At 39.4% G+C, this 23718-nt stretch overlaps 1 protein-coding gene across 1 annotated transcript in view; it reads left to right on the forward strand.

Moving 5' to 3' along the window:
• CD2AP (CD2 associated protein) overlaps positions 1-23718 on the forward strand; it is a 75014-nt gene that overhangs the window by 26919 nt on the left and 24377 nt on the right. Inside the window, exons 3-7 of the mRNA XM_079298435.1 lie at positions 9225-9378; positions 12913-13013; positions 17025-17145; positions 19432-19631; positions 23003-23111. Coding sequence (XP_079154561.1) covers positions 9225-9378; positions 12913-13013; positions 17025-17145; positions 19432-19631; positions 23003-23111 — 685 coding nt within the window. The remainder of the gene's footprint in view (positions 1-9224; positions 9379-12912; positions 13014-17024; positions 17146-19431; positions 19632-23002; positions 23112-23718) is intronic.

The following is a 23718-nucleotide window of genomic DNA, read 5'->3' on the forward strand; positions in this document are numbered from 1 at the left end:
TGCTGGTAAGAAGGTGATGTTTGCTTCAAAGCTGGCAGTTCTTGTTTCTCAGAAACAAAGATTACTTGCAAGATTGAAAGCCATATGAAGTAATTTCAGTTTCAGTGCTGAGTATGTGAGAGAAGCACTGGGTTCTTTGTCTCCAGGCAGGGAGTGAAGCTGAGTATTCAGCTGGTGCTTTAGCACCTGTTGCCAATACTGTGGTGCCACCCATTGTTCCTGCTGGTTTTTCTTCAGGCTTTTGGGGGCTGTAGGACCACTGGAGGAAAATGTAATTTCAGGGAATGCCTTGTGTGTTTGCCTGAGCTGCACCTGCTAATCCCATCCATTGAAACATGTCTTAGATTTGTGAGAATGGTGATGATTCCTGTGCTTGGGGGGTGAGAGACAAGTCTCTGCTATTCAGCTGTTTTTTTTCCAACTGGGATGTTTATTATTGGCTTGGGTGAGCCTTGCTTATGATGGGGAAGCTATTGTTTCTAAAAACAATGATAAAGAAAAACAACTGAAAACATTGACAGATATAACTAATGGCACTGGTATATAAGCATTTTCACTGTCTTTCAGAGTTTACCATGATTTATTCTTATTCCTGTGACTTTTCCAGTTGAGTCACTGAATGGACTGCTTTGGTTCAGACCAGTTGGGTCCTGACCCTGTGAAGTTTCTCTGTGATGTGACTGTACCTGGCAGAGGGGAAGAAGAAGGGAAGAAGGGGAACTGTGGAGGTGTATTTGGTTTAGCACTGCAGAGCTGCTGTTGCTGACACTGCTGTGCCCACTCAGCCATTTGTGGGCACCTCTGTGTCAGGTTGTCTTCTCAGCTGTCACAGGCATTTCCTTTGTCAGTGTTGTTGGGGATGTGTGAATGATTTCATATTCTGAGGCAGTATAGGTGTCTTGTTTGGAAAGAAAGAGCATGCAAGTGAGTTGACTATTTGAAATATTTATCTTGATGGACTGTTAGATCTGAAATGTCACAGGTGCTTTCCTCAAAAGTGAACTATTTAACTGCAGGAAATTTGTTGAAATGATGTGGTCCTTTCCCTGTCTAATATGAGCACCTGTGCTTTAAGATGTCGAAAAAATTACCTGAGAAGATTTCACTTTGCATTCACAAACTATTATTTCACTGTAAGAGTAAAAATCTGTGTTGTGAAATCTTCAGGGGCTGGGTGTGAACATGGAATGGGGAAAACGCTGGTGGTTCTTGTAATACTTAGTATCTTCTCAAAGATGGAAAATTTGAAACATAACAATTATGTATCAAGTGTGTTGATACTGTGTTGTCAAAGGCGTTGGAGAAATGGAAACAGCTTCTGAGTTTTGACTCGGCGGCAGCACTCGTGTAGAACTTTAGGTGCTGTTCAGGAGGACAGCAGGATAAAGCATGATTAATGATCTGTGTGAATAGTGCTTAATATGCTAATTATTCCCTCTGATTTGAGTTATCCAAGTTTGCTGATTGTACCTGTGCCACTTGCTTTTTTAAATGCCTTATCAGCTTGGGATGTTGCTCTGTGGTAACCCCACACTCCTGGATACTCCCAGAGCTGCTCTGATTGAGTGTAATGGTTTGTATGGAAGAAGCAGGTCTATACATGTCCTTATTCCTGTAATCACATGAAGCAGTTTCCTCCTTTGTCTGTCCTTATTTAGTTGTTACACTTGATTTGTGTGTAATTTTATAGCTTTCTCTCCACACATGGGAGCAAGGCAATCATTCCCTGCCTGGAGGCTTCAAACAGGGTGTGCTCCATCAGAAGGTGTTTGCAACCATCACTGAGCAAACTGCTCAAAGCACTGCTGGCATCTCAGGCAGCAGGACTGTGTGGGCTTGTGCAGAGACTTGGCTTTTTAAGTTTAGACCTTCCCTGTGTGCAGAAGTCTAAAATATGGCTATAAATGTGCACTCTGGAATTAGCACATGTAGTAAGACCAAAGAGGTCAGTTATCCAGGTGCTGTTTGCTGTAATGTTTGTTGCATCCCAGGAAGCTCAAGCCATGTAACTGTAGTCCTTTGCCATATGTCTCATAAATCAATGTGTGTGTACACCCAACACAGTTAATATTAAATCTGTTCTTTTGCTTTTTCATGAGGTAGAATGCAGTAATCTAAATGTGAACTTGAAGCATAAACCTGCATAAGGGTAGCTGATCTCTGTCCTGTCATCTCTTAACCTTTGCACCAATTGTGAATTTTTTGTTTGGTGGCTGATCATTTTGGAGGGGCAAGTTAGCTCATATCAACTGGAGGACTTTCAGTATTAAGATGACTTTCAAATGTATATGTTCCTTGATCACTGGCTTTATTTGATATTATGAGCTGATCTGAAAGTTTAGTGTGGTAAATATTTTGTAGGTTTAACAAGCTTTTTTGATGTTCTTCACTTTGTAAAAATATATTTTGGTGTATGTATGGAATTCATTAACTTTGGACTTGGTGTAATAAGTTTTTGAATTCTTGGAAACTAATGGTGATAAGCATGTTATGTAGATGCTTTCAAAACAGGAGCAGAAAGCAAGATGCATTTTCAGTTAAAAATGTTATTTATTGTATGAATCTCTAGCAATGCTTAATCTTTAAACATTTTCTAATCTCCACTGAGACTCCAGATTTATATTTTTAGTCTTTATTTGACAAACTCTTAAGCATGTAATTTTGTGTCCTGGGCAAGACTTGTGAAGTGATGTGGTATATCAGTGTTTTATCTCGTGGCCACTAGTGAAATCTGAAGGTTTTACAGGAAATGCAAGGAGATGGTACCTTGGAAAAAGGATGCAGGGAAGAAGAAAACTGAGTGCCACAGAGTGGATGCAGAAAGACAGGATGATGGTGGAAAGGAACAAGGAATGTTCTGAGTTAAACATCAAAGTGACTCTGTAGTGTTACTGGATCCCACATTTCTCTGGACCAGCAGAAGAGACAATTAACTGGGAGAAGGGAAAGAAATGTCTTCCTGCCTTCCCAGGTGGGGGAAGCTGATAAAACACATGTGCTGTGGGAGCTGGAGCTCTCTCTTGCCCTCTGCCACATGCAATTCCTGCTTTCATTGGTCTGAAGCACGATTTTGTGGCTGGAGGTTGACAGGGCATTAACTGTTATTCTATAAAACAATTACAAGAAATATAATTAAATTTTCATATGTATGTATTAGCAAATACAGTAGAGAAGAAATGCAATCAGCCTTTTAAAATGGTTTTACCTGGCTATGAACATGGCAACACCATAAAATATTCTTAAGGTATTATTTTCAGAAGTACTTTAAAATGAACTTTTTTCCTAATTAAATGGTTGAGGAACATTAATGTAAAGATCTGTGCTTCCTCTGGTTACTCCTATTAATTTAGGACTCTTTGCTGTGCTGTTTGTAGACCTGGTGATCTGACAGTTGAGCTTTCCTGTGTCTGGGCTTTCATGTTCTGTTTGAGGTCTCTTGTATTTTGCCAGTATTAACAAGGCTTCATGTCAGATTCTGATTTGATGCTTGCTTGACACAGTTTATACATATCCAATTCTCCATGACAAAATTGAATTCTTTGCATACATAAAAACTATATGCATGTATTTTTATAATCTGTATCAAAATCTGAGACTTCAACCCTGCTTCTGCATTACCTCTATAGAGTGTTCTTTATCTAGCAAAGTTCAAGTCTTTGTCTGTTCTTGACCTTTAAGTATCACAGTTTAGGCTTTAGTCTGTAAATCTGCAGCAATGCAGTGAATTTTTTATGCTTCCTGGAGAACCCAATTACTCCACGTGTTGCCTATTGTGAGACAGAAGTGATACCTTGCCTGGTGGATGATTGTCTTCCTCCCACACAAGGAGACAGTATGATTAAAAGATCTATATTTAGTATAGACTATAACACATGTAAAAATGTTGGTAACTTGTTAAACCATGTTATGTGATGTGGGTGTAGTTTAATACAAAGCAACAAGTCAGACTGAAGAGGTAAAGGCAGGGAGTGATGCTGCCTGATTTTGGGTCAGCACTTAAACCCAGTGATTCACTGTTAAACATTCCTACTTCAACCATAAATTAAACCTCCAAAAAATCAACCCATGATATGTGTTAGACTCTCCAGGAGGTGTCTTGCAAAACAAGGTTATCTATCTTGTCTGCTCTTCAGATGGGAGCTGCTTTCATCTTCAGGTGATTTGTTTCTGTTTTCAAGAATAATGTTTAATCCTCTGGAGAGTCATGGACAACCTCTGACCTCTCCCAGCCAAGCTCTTCTCTTGGGAGGTGAAACCTGCTGTGGTCTCCTGAATGCTCCAGAGAAGGAGCTCAGCAGCTTCTCAGCTGTTTTGGTCCATGGATTTTCTTGATGCTTCTCTTTAGCTCATGTAAAGTAATGAGACAGATATGAGCAGCTGCACATTACTAATCTTTCTTTCATTGGCTTTATTAAATATTTTGCCTCTGGGCATCTACATTGTGGATGAGAAGTCATGTTTTCTACTCAAGGAAAAGACACAGGCAAAATGAAAGGATATGGGATATCTAAGATTTAAGTGACTGGAGCTGTTAAAGCTGCTATGTACCTACCTGTTGTGTTACTAAAACTGGAAATATGGTGCCTAATAACTAATTATGTGAAGATTTGTGTGCATCAGGAACTGAGGTTTCATTGCTCTTGAACAGGATATGGATGACAATCTCTCCTCTGTAGGTAGCTGTACAGATTTTTTATGGATTTTTATACAGTCACATTTCTATGTGGGTTTTTTTTTTTTTTTTTTTTTTTGTTAGGAATGGGATTTTACAGGCTGTGAACTTGTGTAAACAGAACTATTGCCTGTTTCCAATTCCTCCCTCTCCCCTAAAATAACAGGTTCAATTCTGAGTTACTTATTTTCTACTCAGTGAAATGAGAGGCCTCGACTTTCCAGTCCACAAGTTCTTTATTGCTGTCCTGATGGGGAAGAAAAGAGATGAGATAATTGTATGAGTAGGCCCAGGCATTTATCTTTGTGTATGCTTTATCAGCCTCTTTAGAGATTGAGACCATTATCTGCTGCTTGAGATCTTGCTTTAAAATGCACTCAGCCACTAAGAGTAATGCACATCATTTTTGTGCAAACTGATGTTACAGAGGATTTAATATCAGAAGTCTAAAGATGCTTGTTCTTTGTATAATGGCATATACAGGAGGAGATGGCAGTTGAAGCCTTAATATTTATGCTTGAATCTAGCTAAGGATTTAGATTTGCTGCATAATGAACTTCTCTGTGCCCTATAATTCAGGAATAGACTTGGTATTTTTAACTCCTGGCTTTTCAGACACTCTGACCTGCTTTCTGCCTCTCAGTGCCTGGCTGACTGGAGTGCTCGTGGCTGCTGGCAAGGGAAGTGGGGAGGATCCAGCTGTCCCTGCTGGAGCCATGGGTGGGCAAGTGGCTGATGGAGGGGAGGCTGCTCCTGCTTGCCTCAGAAGTAGGTCAGGAGCAGCAGCTTATTTTAGAAGCATCATGGGGCTGTGCATGCATTTACATGTGTTGTCTTTTTGTCTGTGTGTAAAGAATAGTTCTTGCATCACACATTGCTGCACTTCAATGATTTTGAGATTTTTATTTGTAAACATACACATTTCCTTGAGGGATTTTTAAACTGTGATAGATGCAATTAAAGCAGAAACCACTCTTTTTTTGGCTAGTTAAATTTATATACTTGTTTTTCATCTATCAGGCCCCAGTGAATTTGTAAGTGTTGCGAAATACACATTTAGTGGAGATTATGAAAACTTCAAACCTTTATGACTGCTGCTGTAGTTCACAACAGAACAAGTGGGTGGTTGCTTCCCAGTGGAGTGTATTTTAGGCCAAGAGACAGTCTGTATTGACCTTGTACTGCCAAGTCATAAATGCATAAAGTCTGTGTTGCTCATGGAAACACTGACAAGCCTTAAACTGCAAAGGACTAGCAGAATAAAAATATTAAAATTTCCAGCTGCAGTTAATGTCATATTTTCATTTTGGTTTTGCTGGCTGGCAGCTGGCAGTGGCCTCACCTCAGAACAAGATGAAGTCTCCTGGAGCTTTTTGTTGGTATTGTCACAACACAGACTCTCTCTGATAATTTGGGCATATGAGGCTGATTTAAAACCCATCAAAACCAAAAAAAACTGCCTTGTGAAACCCATGGGCAGGAGTCTTGGGTTGAATGTAGTGTTACCTCAGAGGTGAGACCCTTTGGGCAATGTCATTTTCTAACCACTCAAATGCAAGCAAGCTGTTGGAAGAGATGTAAGAATTTCAAACTCTTATTAATATTATTAATGAGGCATGAACTAATGTTTGCATCAATAAGTGTCAGTCTTGAGATATCCAATCTGTCTTTGTATAGAAATTACTTCATTTGTGAAAGGAGTCAGAAGGATGGTGCCCAGGATGAAGATGCTGGCAGGGGTGGTGGGTGTGTGTCAGAGGATCCTGATGTGTGCTTTTGAAAAGGAATCTTGGAGCACTTCCCTGCTGTTAGAAGACTGATGAGAACTACTGGGCTGTGGTGTAGTGGACTGCATGCAGGTGTGGAGACCAGGGATTCCTGAATCTGTTTCAGTTTGGTTTAATTTTAATATGATTTATAATTTCCCAAGGAAGGATAATTAATCTTGCAGTTCTTCTTTAACAATGAGAACAAAAAAATAATTATTGCTTTATGTGAATGTTGCAAAGGGTAGAAGGTTAAATATGAAAAAAACCCATTATTTTAGATCCTATTTTTAAATGTAATTCCATTGTACTTCATGTTAAAATTTGCCATTATCTTGTGTTAGACCCACAGCATTTTCTACCTGTCACTACTTCAGGTGGAGATGCAAGCCTGGCAGAAAAGTTGTCAAGCATTCCTCTTTCTGGTTTTGGGTCCTTGGTCTTTTGTAGTGCACTGCTTTTATCTGAAATAATTTCCTATTATTTATAACCTATCCATTTTCTTATTACCTTTGATGCTGGACTTAAAAGCATATTGTTTAATTAAAATTACTGGTTATGGGAGTGCTTTTCTCACACAATTCTTTAGCATTTGGAAGTAGTGTATGTGGTGGTTTTTATGCTTTTTGTTTTAATAAATAAATTTACAAAAAAAACCCCTTATGTTTTTGACTAAACTGCCTGTGTGGGGCTTCCCCACTTACTTTTTGCATCTCTGTGCTTTTTACAAAGCAATAGAAGCAAGTGCTTCTGAAGTCTTGAGCAAAGTACAGACCTGGGGAAGGAGCTTGGAGCTCACTCCTCACTGGAAAGTGTTACAATTGAGAAACAATTCCTGGAGCAGCTTGGAGATTTTAGTGCCTGTATAAATTGCATAGCAAAAAAAAAAAAAAATTTAAAAATCCAAGGCAAGCAGAAGCACTCTAGGCAGATTTTCAAGTACCAGTATGTTTTTAAGATGAGCAGAATGCCCTTGTCAGCAAGGCAGCTAGAAAGGTGTTTTGGAGGTGACAAACTTTTCAGCTGGAGCCAAATTTAATTGCTTATGGTTTTATCAGACTTGTAAGTAACAGACCAAAAAACAGCTGTAGGCCTGAGAATTATAAAATCTTTGAAATGTGAAATGTCTACTCAAATAGGAGGTAGTAGGATGCTGTGCTATTCAAGAGGGGCTTTTTTTTTGTTTGTTTTGGGATTTTTTTGAACTTGGAAGATGGGATGGATCTCAGCAGAGCTAAGATGGCCAGGGCAGAAGTCACTGTGGAGGAAGGAGAGTAACAGCAGGAACTATTCAACTGTTTTCTAAAAAGCCTTTTTTATGTAATGTAGATGAGTGGGAGGAAAAATCCTGCTGTCTGTAGTCTTGCTCTGTTTTTTTGAGAAACAGGAAGATGTTTTGGTCTGTTTAGCTTGTGGTTCATAGCACGTTTGAAGGCATCAGTGAGTGCTCAGACCTGCTGAGTTTTCCAGCTGGACAGCTACAAGTAAGAAAGCTGGGCTTTAATGGTCCAAAAAGCACCAGACAGACAGGTCCTGGGGAATATATTTCTCATAGTTTTGGCATTTTATCAATGTATGGACTTTGTATTGAAGCTCATGTTGAAGAGCTCACATGACATGAGTAAATGTATATATGTGCCTTGCCAGTTCTGTTTTCAAGTATTCAGTATTTTATTGCAGCTACAGCAACTCATGGAGTTGTTAGCCAGTGGCTGCTGATGGTGGATACAAGAATTGTTCTGAAGTGGATCACAAAAATCTGCAAGTACTTATTGTTTGTTTGCATCCCCAAGGGTGCTGTGGAGCAGACAGGACTGTGGGTGCAGAAAGGATTCAGACAGCTCCAGCTGCAGGCACACGGGGGAGAGGAGGTGATCCATCTCCCTGATGGAACCTTACTGGTGCTCTGGGAGTGTGGGAGCATCTGAGATTTGGGCTGCTGGAAGCTGTGTTCTGCAATAGATGGGCCATTGATCCGACTTAATGGGTTTGTTCTTGTGCAAAGTGATGATTTCCTTCTCTCAGAGTGTCTGTTCTCCAGTGGAATCCCATTTAATGAGCTGATACAGTGGAGTGGCTGGTGCTGCTTGGCCTTTTTGTTCAGAACTGGTGCTTTCTTGTTTATAGCTTCTCAGTCTTGTTTGGCACAATCAATTTCAGTGCTAACATTCTAATTTAGAAAGATTAGGAGAGTGGGAGACATTAACTAGAAAAAATGGTATCTCTGCTATTTTCCTGTTAGATCTTTCTCATCACTTGCTTCCACTCTGTTTCTTGGAGCTCACTTTCATTTCTGCTCACATCTTTCAGCAATGCAATTGCATCTCATCTGTAAACACCTTGGAGCTTTCTGGAGCAGAGATGGTCACCTAATAGTTTTATATATGAAAATATTTCAGTACCCTACCCTATGATCTGTCATTGAGGAAATATTTGTATTTCAAAAAATGTTTTTAATTACGAGCTGTTAAATAGAAGTTGTAATATGATGGACTCAAAGCTCCTTTTCTGAGACTTAGAGTAGATGGCTAAAATGCTGCCCCTATTTCTGATTTTTCTCAGCACAATACCTGTTTACTAACACAATTGTATGAAAAGGTCGAGTTTATTTCAACCTTGGGTATGTTTAGTTGTAGGATGAATGCCATGATTTTTGAGTATATTATGTCATTATACCCCAAATGGTAAGTACCTGAAATGTGTTAGTCTATGGTGCACCTGTTTAAAACCACTGACATCTTGGATGATTTAAGTGGCCTCTGAATCTTTTAAATCTCTTGTTTCAGGAAGTTAAGAAGGATGTAGAGCCCAAGGATGATGCTGTGCCACTCAGGAGGGAGAAGTCTGGCAATGTAGCCAGCCTTGTGCAGCGTATGAGCAGCTATGGGCTTCCAGCAGGAGGATTTCAGCCTCATCCCCCATCCAAAGGCTTCAAGAAGAGTATGTGGTCTTCCAATTCCTTTAATTGTGCTTGCTGCTGATGTGCATTTTTAAAATAAACATGAATTATTTAATGCATGACTTAAAATTAAGATTATGTGGAAAACTAGAAACATATGAGGAAAAATGGATTCAAAGACAAATTTTGCTCCTGTATGTAGAGGCAGAAAGCTGAAATGCAGCTTTTAACATCAGTAATAGCTTTTAATATCAGTAATTTTCCTGTGACCAGGATTTGGACTCTTTCCAGATGTCAGGGAGCTATGTAACTTCATGTGAGCTCTGTATTACCAGCTACCTGAATGGAGAGCTGCAGGCCTGTCAATGGTAATCAAAAATTATCACAAAAATGTGGTGATTTTAAATGAAAAGTTGAAACATGCAAACAAGTTTTGTTACAATTCAAGGCCTATGACAAGGAAATGCTGTGTAGTCCAGATTCTTCCTGATAGGCTTGCTGCTGGTGTGAAATAAGGTGCTAACACCAACCTAAGGTTGGTGGTATTAACAAAGAGCAGTAGTTTTCCTGTTGTTGTAACTTCAGCCCTCAGGATGACAGGAGTGTAGGACTGGTGCTTCTGTATCTGTGTTTTCTTTGTTATAATGCCAGTTTTAATATCAAGGTAACTAAAGCCTAGAGCAGAAAGGTTACCATTCCCTGCATCCAGAAAATGGGCTTGTGATTTGTATTTAGACATACCAATCTCTTGTAAGATGCTGCTTTAAATTGCTGTGGCTTCCTCTGTTTTACCAGGTTTTGAAGACATTTATGACTTAAGCTTGCTTTTTAAAAAAGAATTCAGAACTTACTGGTTCTGGCATGTTTATGCTTTGAGGTTTTGCCTATAAAAGAAGAGCCACTAGCTGTCTTTTAAAACCCTGAAAGAAGGACCACCACCTTTACAAATTTGTTGAGACTTTGTTCCAGGAATCTAAGGATTTAAAATCACTTTTTAGTGACTCTGATCTGTGTGTGCATGTTGGCAACAGTACATGTAGGTGCCTGTTGGATGTTTACACAGCAGGCTTTGGAAAAATCCAACCTGAAAGATTAGTGCTGTTCCTAGATAAATACAGCCAGGCTCTGAAAGGGAATCAATGGGATCTTTATGGGTCCTTCCACCTGGAGGTACCTTAGGGTTCTGTGAACATGATCTGATACTAGGTCAGCTGTCAGATATTGTTCTGGTCACCCTAACCCTGGAATGCTCCCATATTTTCCATGTCACATCCTCATGCTGGTGGCTGTGGCCAGGGTAGAAGGTACAGCTTGGTCTTAAACTCTGCAGGGCTCTGGCTACTCTCATCTTTCTGGAGAAAATGGTGTTCAAGCACTTCCCTTCAGGCACACAGCTGTTTACCTGGTACAGTGACAGTCTCTGCATTTCCATTTCACTTGCTGTTCCCTTTTTCCTGGAAGACTGTTTTAACAGCTCCTGCAGATCTTGTTTACTCTGTGCCTGGGCAATCACTTGCTTTCCAGAGCTCAGTTGTCTTTGTGTTTCTGGTTTTTCACTAGCTGAAATGAGGTTTACAATGTTAAAAACAGAGTTAAGATTCTTTCATGCAGCTCTCCCTGAATTCAGGTATTTCTGTGTCAGGTGAGTGGTAAGCTGCAGGCAGAATTCCTATCAGTTGCATGTCAGTTTTTGTTCAGCAGAAGGAAAATACAGAAGGTGTGCTAAGTGACAACAAAGAGCTAAATTTGGTTTACCCTATACAAAACAAAACCTGAAGTCTGAGAAGTTGTTTTGGAAAGGGACAGAATTGCCTGCAGGCTGCCAGCCTGGTGAAACCTGAGTGCTCTTCTCTGAGGGATCCAGTTCCCTTCCTATTATTCTAGGGATTTGCAAAAGTGAGAGGCAGTACTTCCTAAACTGTGTCACTGGAAACAGACCTCAGAGGAGAGGGAGGTTTCTGGATGTGAAATATATCCGTGGGTTTCCCCCCCACTGCCATTTAGATATAATTACACTATGAAAAGGAACACTGAGATCAGATTTATACCAAGTGGCATTGACTTTTTAATATGCCTTTTTTTGGTATCAGTTAATCTCCTACAAAGCAGAAGCCTTGAAAGCACTGCAGGAGGCAGTAAAGGCCATTGAACCATTTATTGCAATTACTCTTAACTGAACAATCCCTCTGGGCTCATGCATGAGTTCCAGTGGAGGTAACAGCAGGGTATATAATGTGGGCAATTATGTGTTATTAGAAGCAACTCATAAGGCTTCTTATTTCTGGTTTTTGTTTCTTGCATAGTTCATATATCAGCATGTAGAAAATTCTTGCTTTGGTGAGCCCTCTCTCAGAAATTTTAGATGCTGAGTATTACTCTGATGCCTGGCCTATTTTGTACTGAGGATGCTGGGTGTGGCTTTTTAAATGCATTGCTCTGGACTTTGAACAGTGCTATAAAAAGACAAGGATAAATCTTGAGGCAGTATCTGTGTTTTGAAATGTTTTTACACAGCTAATCTTAATTGCTGAAGCTTGAGTGTGGAAGGAGTACAAAGAGAGAGAGCATGGAAATCACACAGCTCCTGTAAGCTTGGGCTTTACCACCTCAAGCTTTTGATTGATATTTTCATTTAAACTGTGGCAGATTGTTTTGAGGAGAAGGGAGCATGCATGGGTCATAGCTCAAGATGATAATTGTCTTCAAAAACATGCTGGCTGCTCTGTTGTGGAAAAGGTGTAAGGACATGGCCTCTTGTTTGAAGGAGAGGTGCATAAACTGCCTGGGTGCAGCAGCAGCAGCACTCCAGGATATGTGCAGAGTAATTAGGCAGTGTGGGTTCACACCACTGTGGCTGCAGGGCTTGGCTTGTTAGAAGCCACTTCAGTGCTCTCTCCTCTCAGGATGTCATTTTGCCTTTTTAATGTCTGCAGAGCTTTAATGATATGAGGCAAACAGCTAAAGGCTGCACTTGATTTTAATCTTGCCTTTGTCAAAGACTGCTAATTGACAATTTGAATTACTATATGCCATACTGGCACTGAGAAAAGGGAGGGATTTATTTTAATTCACAGATCAAGATGAGTTCAGATTTTGAAATATGAGCCCAGCAAATGTTAGCATTACCTCAGAGCTGTGGTTAGCAAGGTCCTTGTTAGAGTCCAGAAGGTCTGTAAGCTCTCCAGTACGGTGCATAACAAAAGGTGCTCCTGCTTTCAGGATTTCTTAAGGACTGGAGGCTCAAACTTGGACATTTTCTTCCAAGTAGGTGCTAACTGGCAGTCATTGCCATTCCTGCAGATTTTGGTTAAGAAATAGCTTGAGAAATCACTGTAGTGTGGATTTACCTGACTTGCTTGTGTCAATATGCTTTTTATAGCAGGTTGATAATTGATAAAGTGTTTGTGTGTTAAAACTATAGCTCCCTAGCCTAAGGCAGCCCAAGCCAACCACAAAACCAGGATCAAAAGCTCCATTGCTTCTTGGGGTGGTTTCTGGGTCTTCAGGAGCAGAGTGTAGGAAAGATGTCTTCTCCTTCACGGGGTTTCTTACCTGTGGTGTTTCCCTTGAACCAGAGCCCAAGAAGCGGCAGTGCAAAGTGCTCTTCGAGTACATCCCGCAGAATGAGGATGAGCTGGAGCTCAAGCTGGGGGATGTCATCGACATCATTGACGAGGTAAGCTGTTCTACAGAGCTGGCTATTCATGTGCTGAGAGTCAAACCACTCTTTTGGCTGATTACTTGTATTGCAAGCATGTTGGGAAGTGTTTTTGCAGCTGAAGTTAATAATTTAGGAGTTTTTTTTCTCTCAAGATCTGATACTAGAATAATGAATGCTAGATGTTTAGAAGAAATATTTGAGCATCACTGTTATAAATTGTGACCTGTTACACAGATACATTTTTTGAAAGGGTTTTGCAGTTCTTTGGCCCTGTCTGTGTGATCCTTGGCTTTAGGATGCTTTTGGTAAAACTGTTGGACCACTTTCTTTAGGCTGATACTCCAGATTGGTATAGGTGAAAAATGTTATTTGGCTTGATTTGCCAGTTTCAAGATCTCTTGTAACCTCATTGAGTTGGAGGGGTAGTTTCTTATCTTTTCCTACCCTGTGCTTCCTTGGTATCTGTTCCATGCAATAGCAGTGTGGGAAGCTTGTGTGTGTCAGAGGAGTGAGAGGAGTGTCTGTTCCACAGGGAAGCTGTGGAAAAGATCAGAGTGATTGTGGAAGGAACCTTTTTAGAACTGGGTGGAAAACTTCTGCACAGCAGGCTCTGACCTTCACGGGTGCCATCTCTTCCTCTCTGAGGAAAGAGAGTGAAACTTTCTTTCTAGCCATGTCTTATTGATGGTGCTTTTTAAATAGCTTTATGAGACTGTTTTTCATGTGCATGGCCCTCTTTGGAAGACAGTGCTAACCTGCCAGTTGCCAGAAAGGACTCTTCCATTTTCCTAGCAAGGAAAAAACTGTGCCTTCAATGCAGTTGCAGTAATACTTCCTGAATTTAATATCTGGGAGTAAACAGAGCAAGTGACTTGCAAAACCTGCTCACTAAACTCAGTTTCATAAATACCTTTGTGTGTGGGTGTTTTTAGAGGAGTGTTCCTGGGTAACCTCAGCAATTAATTTAATTTGTGGATGGTGCTGCACTGGCAGTAGTGACTGGATGGTCCAGTGTAAGCATTCATGAGAGAGCACGTGCAGTGAACTATTGTGAAAACTGTTCTGGTTGCATGTGCCAGCATCTGGAATTATTTTCAGAGGGCTGTGTGGTATTGTGTACCAGAGATGGCCAAGTAGCCTAACAGAATAAAAAGATCAGAGCATTTCCTCATCTGGTTTCTTATGGAAGTGTGGATTATATTTTATTATTTAGTTTTTTTTTTTTTATTATTAGTTGCTGTGCTTATTCCTTTTTTAATGATTTGAAAGTGTGTTTTTGTAGTACCCAGTCTTTGGTACTTCTTTGAAAAACTGTTAACAAATTTTTAGGGAAATGCTTCCTGGTAAAAAAAATATTGCATCTTACTATGATCACAGAGCTGTTTGCACATTATTTTCATGGTGGTGTAGAGGAGACTTGACAGGTGTGGGCTATGTCTGTCTGCTTCATGAAACTGTACTGATGGGACCAGAAATGTAAAGAATGTAGAAAATACTGCACATTGGTTGTGCATTATGCTGGGTTAACTTGTCTTAGGTAATTTGTTTTCACTATGATGAGATAGCTCACTTCTGTTTATATATAAAAGCTGCTGTTTCTGTACATGTAGATGGCTTATAACCGGAAAGATTGTTTGGTCACCTCTTTCTGTGGGGAAAATAAGGTGAAATCACCTCTGTGAGGGGATCAGCTCCATTAGTTACTAGAGAATAATTCAATATTTTGCTCTTGACTGGTTTTTGTAAATTGATTAGATATAAATGACACCACTGATCATGAAATCAAGGATGGAGGCCAATGGGTTTAGAAATTAAATGGTTGATATTGAAGAGAGCAGAAGTAACTTTTTGGGAAGAAAATTGTGCTATGTGCTGGCTGGATCCACAGGGTTTTTTGTTTATAGAATGTCACATGGGTTTTACACATGAAGAACATGCACAGAGTACATGTGATGACTGTGTCATTGATTTAAAACCTTTCTCTGTTTTATCTTTCCCTCTTTCCTGTCAGGAGCAGCACTAAATAGCAGATTTATTTTTGTAGTATTATATTTTTGGTGTTTGCATACTTTTCTTTCAAGTGAAATAAAATTTCATATAACATCATTTGGGATGTTTTTAGTAAAAAAAAAATAAAATAACTGAACCAGATTGGTAAAGCTGCTTATTTCACCCTTCTTCCCCATTTTTCCCGTAGAATTCTGAGTTTTTTTGTAGAAATAAATCAATGGGAATCACACAAAAAAAAAAAGAGTTCTGGTCTGTGTACCAGAGCTGTACCTCCCTCTTGTGGAAATTGGATCATATGATAATATTTTGGAATGGAAGAGAAGGGTTATGAAATTGTCATCTGTGTTTCTGCTGCTCACAGATGTGCAGATGTTCTCCACCAAAGCATGGAGAACTTTTTTAGCCTCTCTCTTAATGTTGATGAAAGAAACCTTTTCTGACAATACACTTAGTGTGTAGTTATGGGTTTATATAAATGCAGTATGGTGAGGAGGCTGAAGTGAGTGTGCTCAGGAAATTTTGGGTTTGTTCCCAAGTGCCTCTGAGTTGGCATTGCTTTGCTTTGCTGTAAAGTGCTTTGCTGACCACATCTCTTGCCAGAAGAGTAAATGGATGCTCAAGTCACTTTTGTTATTGTAGCCATTAAAAGTCCCTTTCTCGTGGCTCCTGAGTGAATGGTGTGGGTGAGTCAAGGCATTTGTATTTTAGTTTTCTGTTTTGTGTTCCATAAAGCCTGAGGTTCCAGAACCTGGGCAGCACTTGCCAGTAATCTGTGCTTAAAATCTGTTTCAGAGGACCAGTCTCTGAGTTTGAATCATCCACAACAAAGCTGTATTTTTGCATCAGGATGCCTTTAAAAACAACAGTCTTCTTTTCATTGCCTGTCTCTGCAGCTGCCAGCTTCTGCTTGGGCTCTGCTTGCCTGGAGCTGGGCTGGCATTTAAAAACTGTGCCTGTGTGTCAGGCGTAGTGACCTACAAAACCAGGCTAAAAAAAGATAATGCAAACAGCTGCTGCTTGGTTTGCTTTTTCCTTTTCCTCTCACTTTCCTTCCTTTCTTAAAAGCAGCTTTCCAGCCTCAAAATGGGCAACCTAAATAAAAGATTCGGAAACTTATCTTAATTACAGTTTTTTACTAGTGCCCATTAGGTAAATAGATTGAATTTATTTAAGACATTTTGAAAACCATTCATAAATTCAAAGAGGACAATTCTTATTCCTTTGGTATCATTTTACCCCATCACCTCTTCCTGCCCCGCTTTTGCTTGTTCTGCTTTAGACCATGTGGGGTATTCCTGATAAACTTTCCAATGTGTTTCTAGCCTTAGGACTGCTGTGTGCCACCACAAAATCCTCGTGGACTTGGCAACTTTGGTCAGCTCTGATGGGCAGGTCCCTGCCCCTGTGGCACATGTAGGGCCAGGTGTGCTCTTCAACCTTCTGCTAAGAGTGGGCAGCTTAGTTTTCCATTACTCTGATGTCCTTAAGGACTTTTCTCTGTTCTATCCAACATTATCTGTAGAAGTTTTATCTTTGAAACTTGTCTTTTGTTTGAAATGGTGTGAAGCTGCCCTGTGGATATGAGGCCAGTTGGAGCAGGACTGGTGGAAAGTGGGCAAGATAGAGGAAAAGACAGATGGAGAGCAAGGACACATAAAGATTTCCATGGACTCAGTTTCATCTGTATTTCATGAACAGTTTAATACTTTCTTGTTGTGGTTAAATGTGCAATGTCTCTTACTTTGTCTTGAGAAAGTTGATGAGCATTTTGCTGTTCTTTGGGATTAACTGGCATGAAGCTAATCTCCTGTTCTAGGATCATTGCTGTAGTGATACAAGTAATATTGAATTGTTTTCTTACCCTTTTTTTGGGTAATGCTTATACATCTTTGGTAGGTTTCTTTATAAAGAAGTCATGATAATTTGAACTTCCCCAAAGTTAATTGTAGAGTTAGTATGGAATTGATAGCAATTTCATTTTACTCCTTTGGTAATGTGCAAAATATTTCTATACAGGTAGAAGAAGGATGGTGGAGTGGAATACTGAATGGCAAGGCAGGGATGTTTCCTTCAAACTTTGTGAAAGAATTGGAATCAACGGATGATGGAGAAACACAGGATGCTCTGGATGACACAGGTAGTGTTCTGTTTGTTACAAAGTCTTTGCAAATTAATTTTTGATTTCTGGTATAATATGGAGTATTATGGTTAAAGTACAACAAAGTTGTAAAGAATTCAATTTTCCCAAGAATGGTGTTTCAATTTCTTTCTAGAAAGTGTTGATGCTGAGTATGAAAATACCTGTCTGCTCCCACTGCACTCATAATAAAATTGCAGTCAGGATCTTAATCTTGTAAATGTGCCTTCTACACTTTATCACTAGAAATTTTATCATATCCAAAGTTTATATTTTTTAGAATTGGATATGAAGTTATTCTTTTGTTTAGTAACTTCTTTCAGTCTTGTTCTCACAGACATGAGCTCTCTAAAACAGAAAATTTAAGTGTTTAGCCAAATCATTTGAGAATCAAAACAGTTTGAGGAGCCTCAAATTAAGTCCAGGGAAGGAGACCCTGGTCCTTAGGCCTTAGATTATGTTTTAATCTGACAATAAGATGTTTTAAAGGCAGAATTTGCATTTAACTGTCCTTTTTTGGATATGACTGTATAGCTGGGGCAGAAGCAGATACTCTGTGGCTGAGCAGTAGCTGAGTGTTCCAGGCAGTTACTCTGTTCCTTGAAAATGATCTTTAGAAACATTTCAGTCTATGAAGGTCAGTTTGAAGGGGACTTGTGATACAGTATTACTGAAACAGGAATGATTTTTGGGAGCATCATAGCAGCAGTGAATTGATTTTTGAAAGACAGTGGTATAATGTTTGAGGAGAACAGGTTTTGGTTTTTTTTTTCCCTTGTGGTAATGTGCACCCTCATTTATATGATGTCTGGTACTGATTACTTCAAACAATTGCTTGCTTGGACATAGCAAAGAGCCTGGCTTGCAATTTTTTTTTTTTAAATTGTGGAAATCACAATAGCATAAAACAATAGTTTGATTTGGGCAGTCCCAAATAGCTCAGTTTCCTTGGAGGTCATGTTGTCTGAATTTAGTTAGGTCTGGTGCAGGGAATTAACAAATGGGTACGTGTTGGTGTTAATTCCTGAATACTGAGATCAGTGACATTGCACAGTAATTTGAAGTAATTGTGTTTTCTGTCAGTACCTAACAAGCTGGTGTGCTCAGCTCCTCATCCCCCAGGGGTTGTATTTAATGCTCAGTACTTTCACAGTCTGGACTATCATTTGGTTCCCTCCTGACTCTTGGGAACAGTAACCTCCTCTTTCACTCACCTGTGGTCCTTCAAAGGTGCAGCCTGGAGTTTGCCCACCCAAGGGATGTTTAGCTGTCCTATGAAGCATCTGAGGGGGATATAACTAAATAAAGAGCATCTGGGTAGACAAAAGGGGCTTCACAGTACCATCAAAATATCTTAAATTTATGATAGAAGGAAGAGGCTTTAATCTTTATTGCAGTTCACAGGCCTGCATGAGCTGAAAATAACTCGACCCAAAGGCTAAAAGATGTAGAGGCCATTTTGACTTTGGTTTGTAAAAGCTGTCTGTTCTCACATGACTGTCTTCTGGAATTTTGCATGCAAAAATTGCTAGCCTATGTATACTAATCTGGGCTTTAAGAGATCTAACCATAATTTAAAAAATTTAAAAAAAAAGTTGCAAAGCTCTTAGCAACAAAATTAAGTTATTCTCTGAAATACATTTCTGGGGAGTGGGTAAATGCTGTCCCCTAAAACTGAAAGATTAAAAGAATTGTAAATAGTTGAATTAACACACCAGTGAATAATTTCCAACAACTACATTTGGTTTGAATGCTTGGAGCATTTTGAGCAATAGGAAAATGTCACTTTGCTTCCTTGAGAGGCATCATTCTGCCACTGAAATGCACTGTGTTATCCTATGGCAGTTAAAACATGTTTGAATTCATTATGGACCTTTATTGATTATCACTTTCTATGGCTGTAGCTGTTCAAATGAGAAGCTTTTAAATGTTAAACTAAAATGCCATTTTCACAGAGTGCATAAACAGCATTTCAGAAAACTAATGGAAAACACTGACATCAGCAGGCTGTGGAGCCTGAGTGCTAATTGAAATAGCAAGAATATTGGTGAGCTGTTGACTTAGTTGCCAAAGTAATCAGGGCAAAACTGGCGTGATTTAAGTTGGTCTTACATTAAATATAAAAAGAGAACAAATGTGAGGTGTTACTGCTATAGTGCTGTTCCTAGAAAAGCTCTTTATCAGGAGCAATGCACAAAGCTGTGCTGCTTCCACTTTTTTTCCCAGAAGGGCAAATAAATAATTTCAGCTTTTAAAATAGCTTTCCCTTTCTTATTTTATTTTCAGAGCCTGTTTTCAATAGTCCTACCTCACCTGTGACCTCTCCAGGAAATGGGAGTGAACCTGCATTGGGACCAGCACAGCCAAAGAAAATCCGAGGAGTTGGGTTTGGAGATATCTTTAAGGAAGGCTCAGTGAAACTTAAAACAAGATTATCCAGTAATGAATCAGAAGATAAAAGATCAGAAGATAAAAAGCAAGATAAGGTTTGTAGTGGTACATATTCTTCTTTTGGAGTTTCCTGTAAAAATAATTTAGGAGATGTGGAATCTGACTATTATCCTCTCACAGGGCTCTTGCCTATAAAACTAAACAAACCCCTCAGATTTGTTTCACAGTAAGTGGTATTTAACATTGACTCAAAAAGATCTATTCAAATGTCTTGGTATTTAAACCATTAGAGACTGAAAATCAAGCTGATACATAAATTGTCAATTCAGAGCCATGTGGTGAAAGACACCATGACATCTTGAACACATCTGCAGTGTGAGATCTCTTGTAGTTCACCTTGTAGGACACTTTCTATATAGTCAGGGAGAAGATTAACCCTACCTATGCAAGTTAAACTTGTCTGTTAAAATAAGGAATATTTTGGCATTTCTTTGTGTTTTGGCTGTTGTTTTTTTTTTTTTTTTTTTGTTGTTGTTGTTGTTGTTTTTTTTTTGCCAATCTTTGATGGATGTTGAGATTGCTGTTCTAGGTGTCAATTGCCATTACCTTCAGTGAGTGCTGCCAAGCTGCTGGCTTCATAAATTACTGGTTGTGTAAGCCTGTTTGCCTGAAAAATACAGTTCTAGGATTTTGCATTTTTTTCCAGCAGTTTCTTATTAGTGAGTGGGAAAAGGAGCATTTTTATTCCTTGTTATTTGAATTTTATTTTGATTGAAATTTGAGCCCTCTTACCCCTTGGAAGCACAGCAATGATGCTCAGTCCTTTAACTAGAACTTACTATTCCAAGAGCTTATATATGGATTTTCAGCTTTTGATAAATTAAAGGCAGCTGAGATAGTCCAGAGTTTCAGTTTTCACTCAGGTGATCAAGAAAGCTTTTAAAGCCTTTGTGCATTTCAGTTTTGGTTTGTGGGTTATGGTCATTAATGCTGTTCTGGTGAGTGATTTGTTTTCCTCTGCCATAGTGATAATTGTAATGGTGTGGGGCAAAAAGTGAGGTGAGTCCCTGGGAGGAGGAAGAATCAGAGGCATCCTTGAATGTTTTTTGTCTCAATAGCAATGCTCAGAGCAATGCCATGGTGTGTGTAGTGTGTTTCTGGTCTGGTCAGAGCATCAGATGATTCTGAAAAGTTGCAAGTGTGTTGCCTTCTGTTTAAAGCTTGGGGAATGTTGCCTCCTAAAGAAGGTGTTGGTTAGAAAAGAACTGTGGCAGATCTTATTGCAACCTTTCAGTATATAAATGGATATATAGATGGAGAGAGATTTATTTACTTTCTTTAATCACAGGACAAGGGGCAATGGTTTAAACTGAAAAAGGGGAGACTTAGGAAGAAAAGAGGAGAGTTCAGGAAGATGTTCTTCATGTTGAGGGAGATGGGGTGCTGGAACAGGATGCCCACACAAGTTATGGTTACCACATGTTTGGAATTGTTCAAGGCCAGACTGGGTGGGGCTTTGAGCAGCATTCTTCCTTGTCTGTGCTCAGGAGTTGGACTTGGGTGCTCATTGAAAGTCCCTTCCAACTCAAACCTTTCTGTTTCTGTGAATTTGCATGGATTCTCCTCATTCCTCTCCTTTGTCCCTTGATGTGGCAGTCTGTGATCATTATATTTTCATGTGGATGCTGTTGGAGTAGGTTTTCAGGACCTAGCTTACAGTTTACTTTCTTGTCATAAGGGTGCTTCCCTGCTGTAAAACTTCTCACTTTGGAATATGAAGAGCCTATCCAAACTTGTGCAATTAATGTGAAGTCTGCTCTGACCTTTTGAATTGTTCTGTTTGACTGTGTATAAATAATAACATGTGCTGGTGCTGTGCAGTTTTGTTTGGCCTGGCTGGGAGGGTCTTGTAGGTCATTTCTCATAAAGAGAGGAAGTGAAGTGAGAAAATAGTTTTGCATAGCTTAATATCAGAGAAATAAACAGTTTAGTTTAGCACTTAATATTCCACTTACATTTGTTGCCAAAGTCATCCCAAAGGTGGACAGAGTTACAGAAGAGCATGGTGAGCCCAAGGGAGGTAATTCTCATGAAGCTCTTTTGAAAATAGATGGCTTCCTTGGTTTTGTGCTTAACTTGCTTTGGGGTTAGCTGATGAAATGCTGGGAGAGCACTGTCAGTCCTTTAAGACAGTACAAAAAAAAAAACAACAAAAAAAAAAAGCTGTGTAGAGGAGAGAGGGATCTTTTCCCTTGGAAAATTCAGACTGTTCAGCACAGGAAGGCTGAGCACTGATGGATCTGAAGTGCCCAAGAGTGTATATGCTGCTGCAGGAGATTGTTCCAGCTCTCCCAGCATCCTGCCTGGACTCAGGCTATTTATACTCTGCCTAAACTTCCTCTCTTACTTCTAATTGCATCTTATGTTGGAAGGGAGAAATGCACAGAACTATTTCCATGTTGGAGGTGTTTAATCTCAGAGGAGGGTTATTTTAGTGCTTCCTTCATATACCATTCTGGAGAGAGTTAAATTGCATAGGTACTGCAGGAACATCCCAAGTGACCTTGGCTTCCTTTATGGTATGGCACCAAGTACCAGCCTGCAGGCACTGTCTGGCTCTAAGGAGAGTAAATCCAGTTTCCCTGACAGAAGATTGGGAGAGTTGAACTGTAGATGACAATGAGCAGAGTAACTAAAGGCAGTGGGATTTTTCATGTTGGTAATGCTGTTAGGGCTGCTCAGGTAAGTACTGGCTGTAAGATCATATTCTGTGTTTGTAGCTCTTTGGGTGTGAAAAGGTGGATGCAGCTGAAGCTGTTGGAATATGCCTGACAGCTCAGTAAGTTTCCAAGGGGAAATATGAAATATTCCATAGTTTATTTTGGTTAGATATTGACTCTGAAACTTGTGACAATGCCTGTTTGTTTTTTCATTTAGGAGAAATTGCTAGTGACACTTAATCTGTTCCATACAAATTGCTGAGAGTGAAGGGAAGCTGGGGAGTTTTCATTTGTCTGAGTAGTTAAAAACTGCTTGTCTGAGGTGGTGTGTGGCTGCTGAACATCCCTGCCTTATTCCAGTGCAAAGTCAGCATGGCTAGCAAGTTACTCTGAGCATAGCTGTTAAGTAACTGCTTCTGTTATGTGCTGGAGGAGGCAAAATTCAGACTAATGGGAGAATAACACCTGGAACTGCTGAAATACAGTTACTAAAGTATATTTGGTCGTATCCTGAGATCAGTTTGAAAGCTGTGCTCTGTCTTTAATCAGTAAACAAACTCTAATTGCAGTGTCTGTAATGAAGTAAATACAGTAAGCTAAGTGCTTAGTGGGAAGGCTCATTAAATCTCTTGGAGATGGTAATTTTCATAATCTCAGCTAATGAAAAATTCAGTGTGTTCTGTAGCCTAATCAAAAGCAAAACTCTAAAGAATTTTTGTTAACAAAATTATTTCCCTTTCATGCAGCCATTACCTAACCCTCCCCCTGGAACAAAGTTAATTCATTTTCCCAGTATAACAAAACCTGAAAACACACCTGAAGTAATAAAACCAGAAGCTGAAAGCAAACCAAAAGGTAAGACTGATGGATATTTACATGTTACATGATAGTCCTTTCTTATGAACTATTTTGTTATCAAATAATTTTGTGTTAAAATCTAAAATGTCTGCTTGTGTTGTTTTATGTAATGTTCTGTACCTTTGAGGAGTTAGGCAAGTGCAAAAAAGTCTGAAGGAATTTTTTGCTTATATATCTGTAAATAAAGAATCAAAATAATTTTTAGGGTTGTCTCCCAGAACAAAGTAAGACTGGTAGGAACTACTATTGCTACAGTGCTTTTGCATTAATTTTCTGTTGACATGTTGAAAGAGGTGTACTTTCTGCCTGGTTTGATTCTGATGGGATGCTGGAGACCTGTTTCCATGGAACAGTTTCCCAGCACAATTTCTGTCCCCAAGTTACACAAGTTCCTTTGTAGGCTCAGGATTTTCTGTGGAGCAGAAAGTTGGTGTTTATGTTGTGTTGAGGTCTGTTCTCTTGATAATCCAGTTCCTTTGTAGTTCTGTTTATACTGTTTTTTTGTTTTTTAAAATTTTTCTTTATCATCTTTTTAGAATTTATGATTTCATTTTGCTGTCAAATTGCACACTTTTATCGAGAGAGATTTTTAAGTCAACCCAAA

Source organism: Erithacus rubecula (assembly GCF_903797595.1).
Source record: "Erithacus rubecula genome assembly, chromosome: 2".
Classification (NCBI taxonomy): domain Eukaryota; kingdom Metazoa; phylum Chordata; class Aves; order Passeriformes; family Muscicapidae; genus Erithacus; species Erithacus rubecula.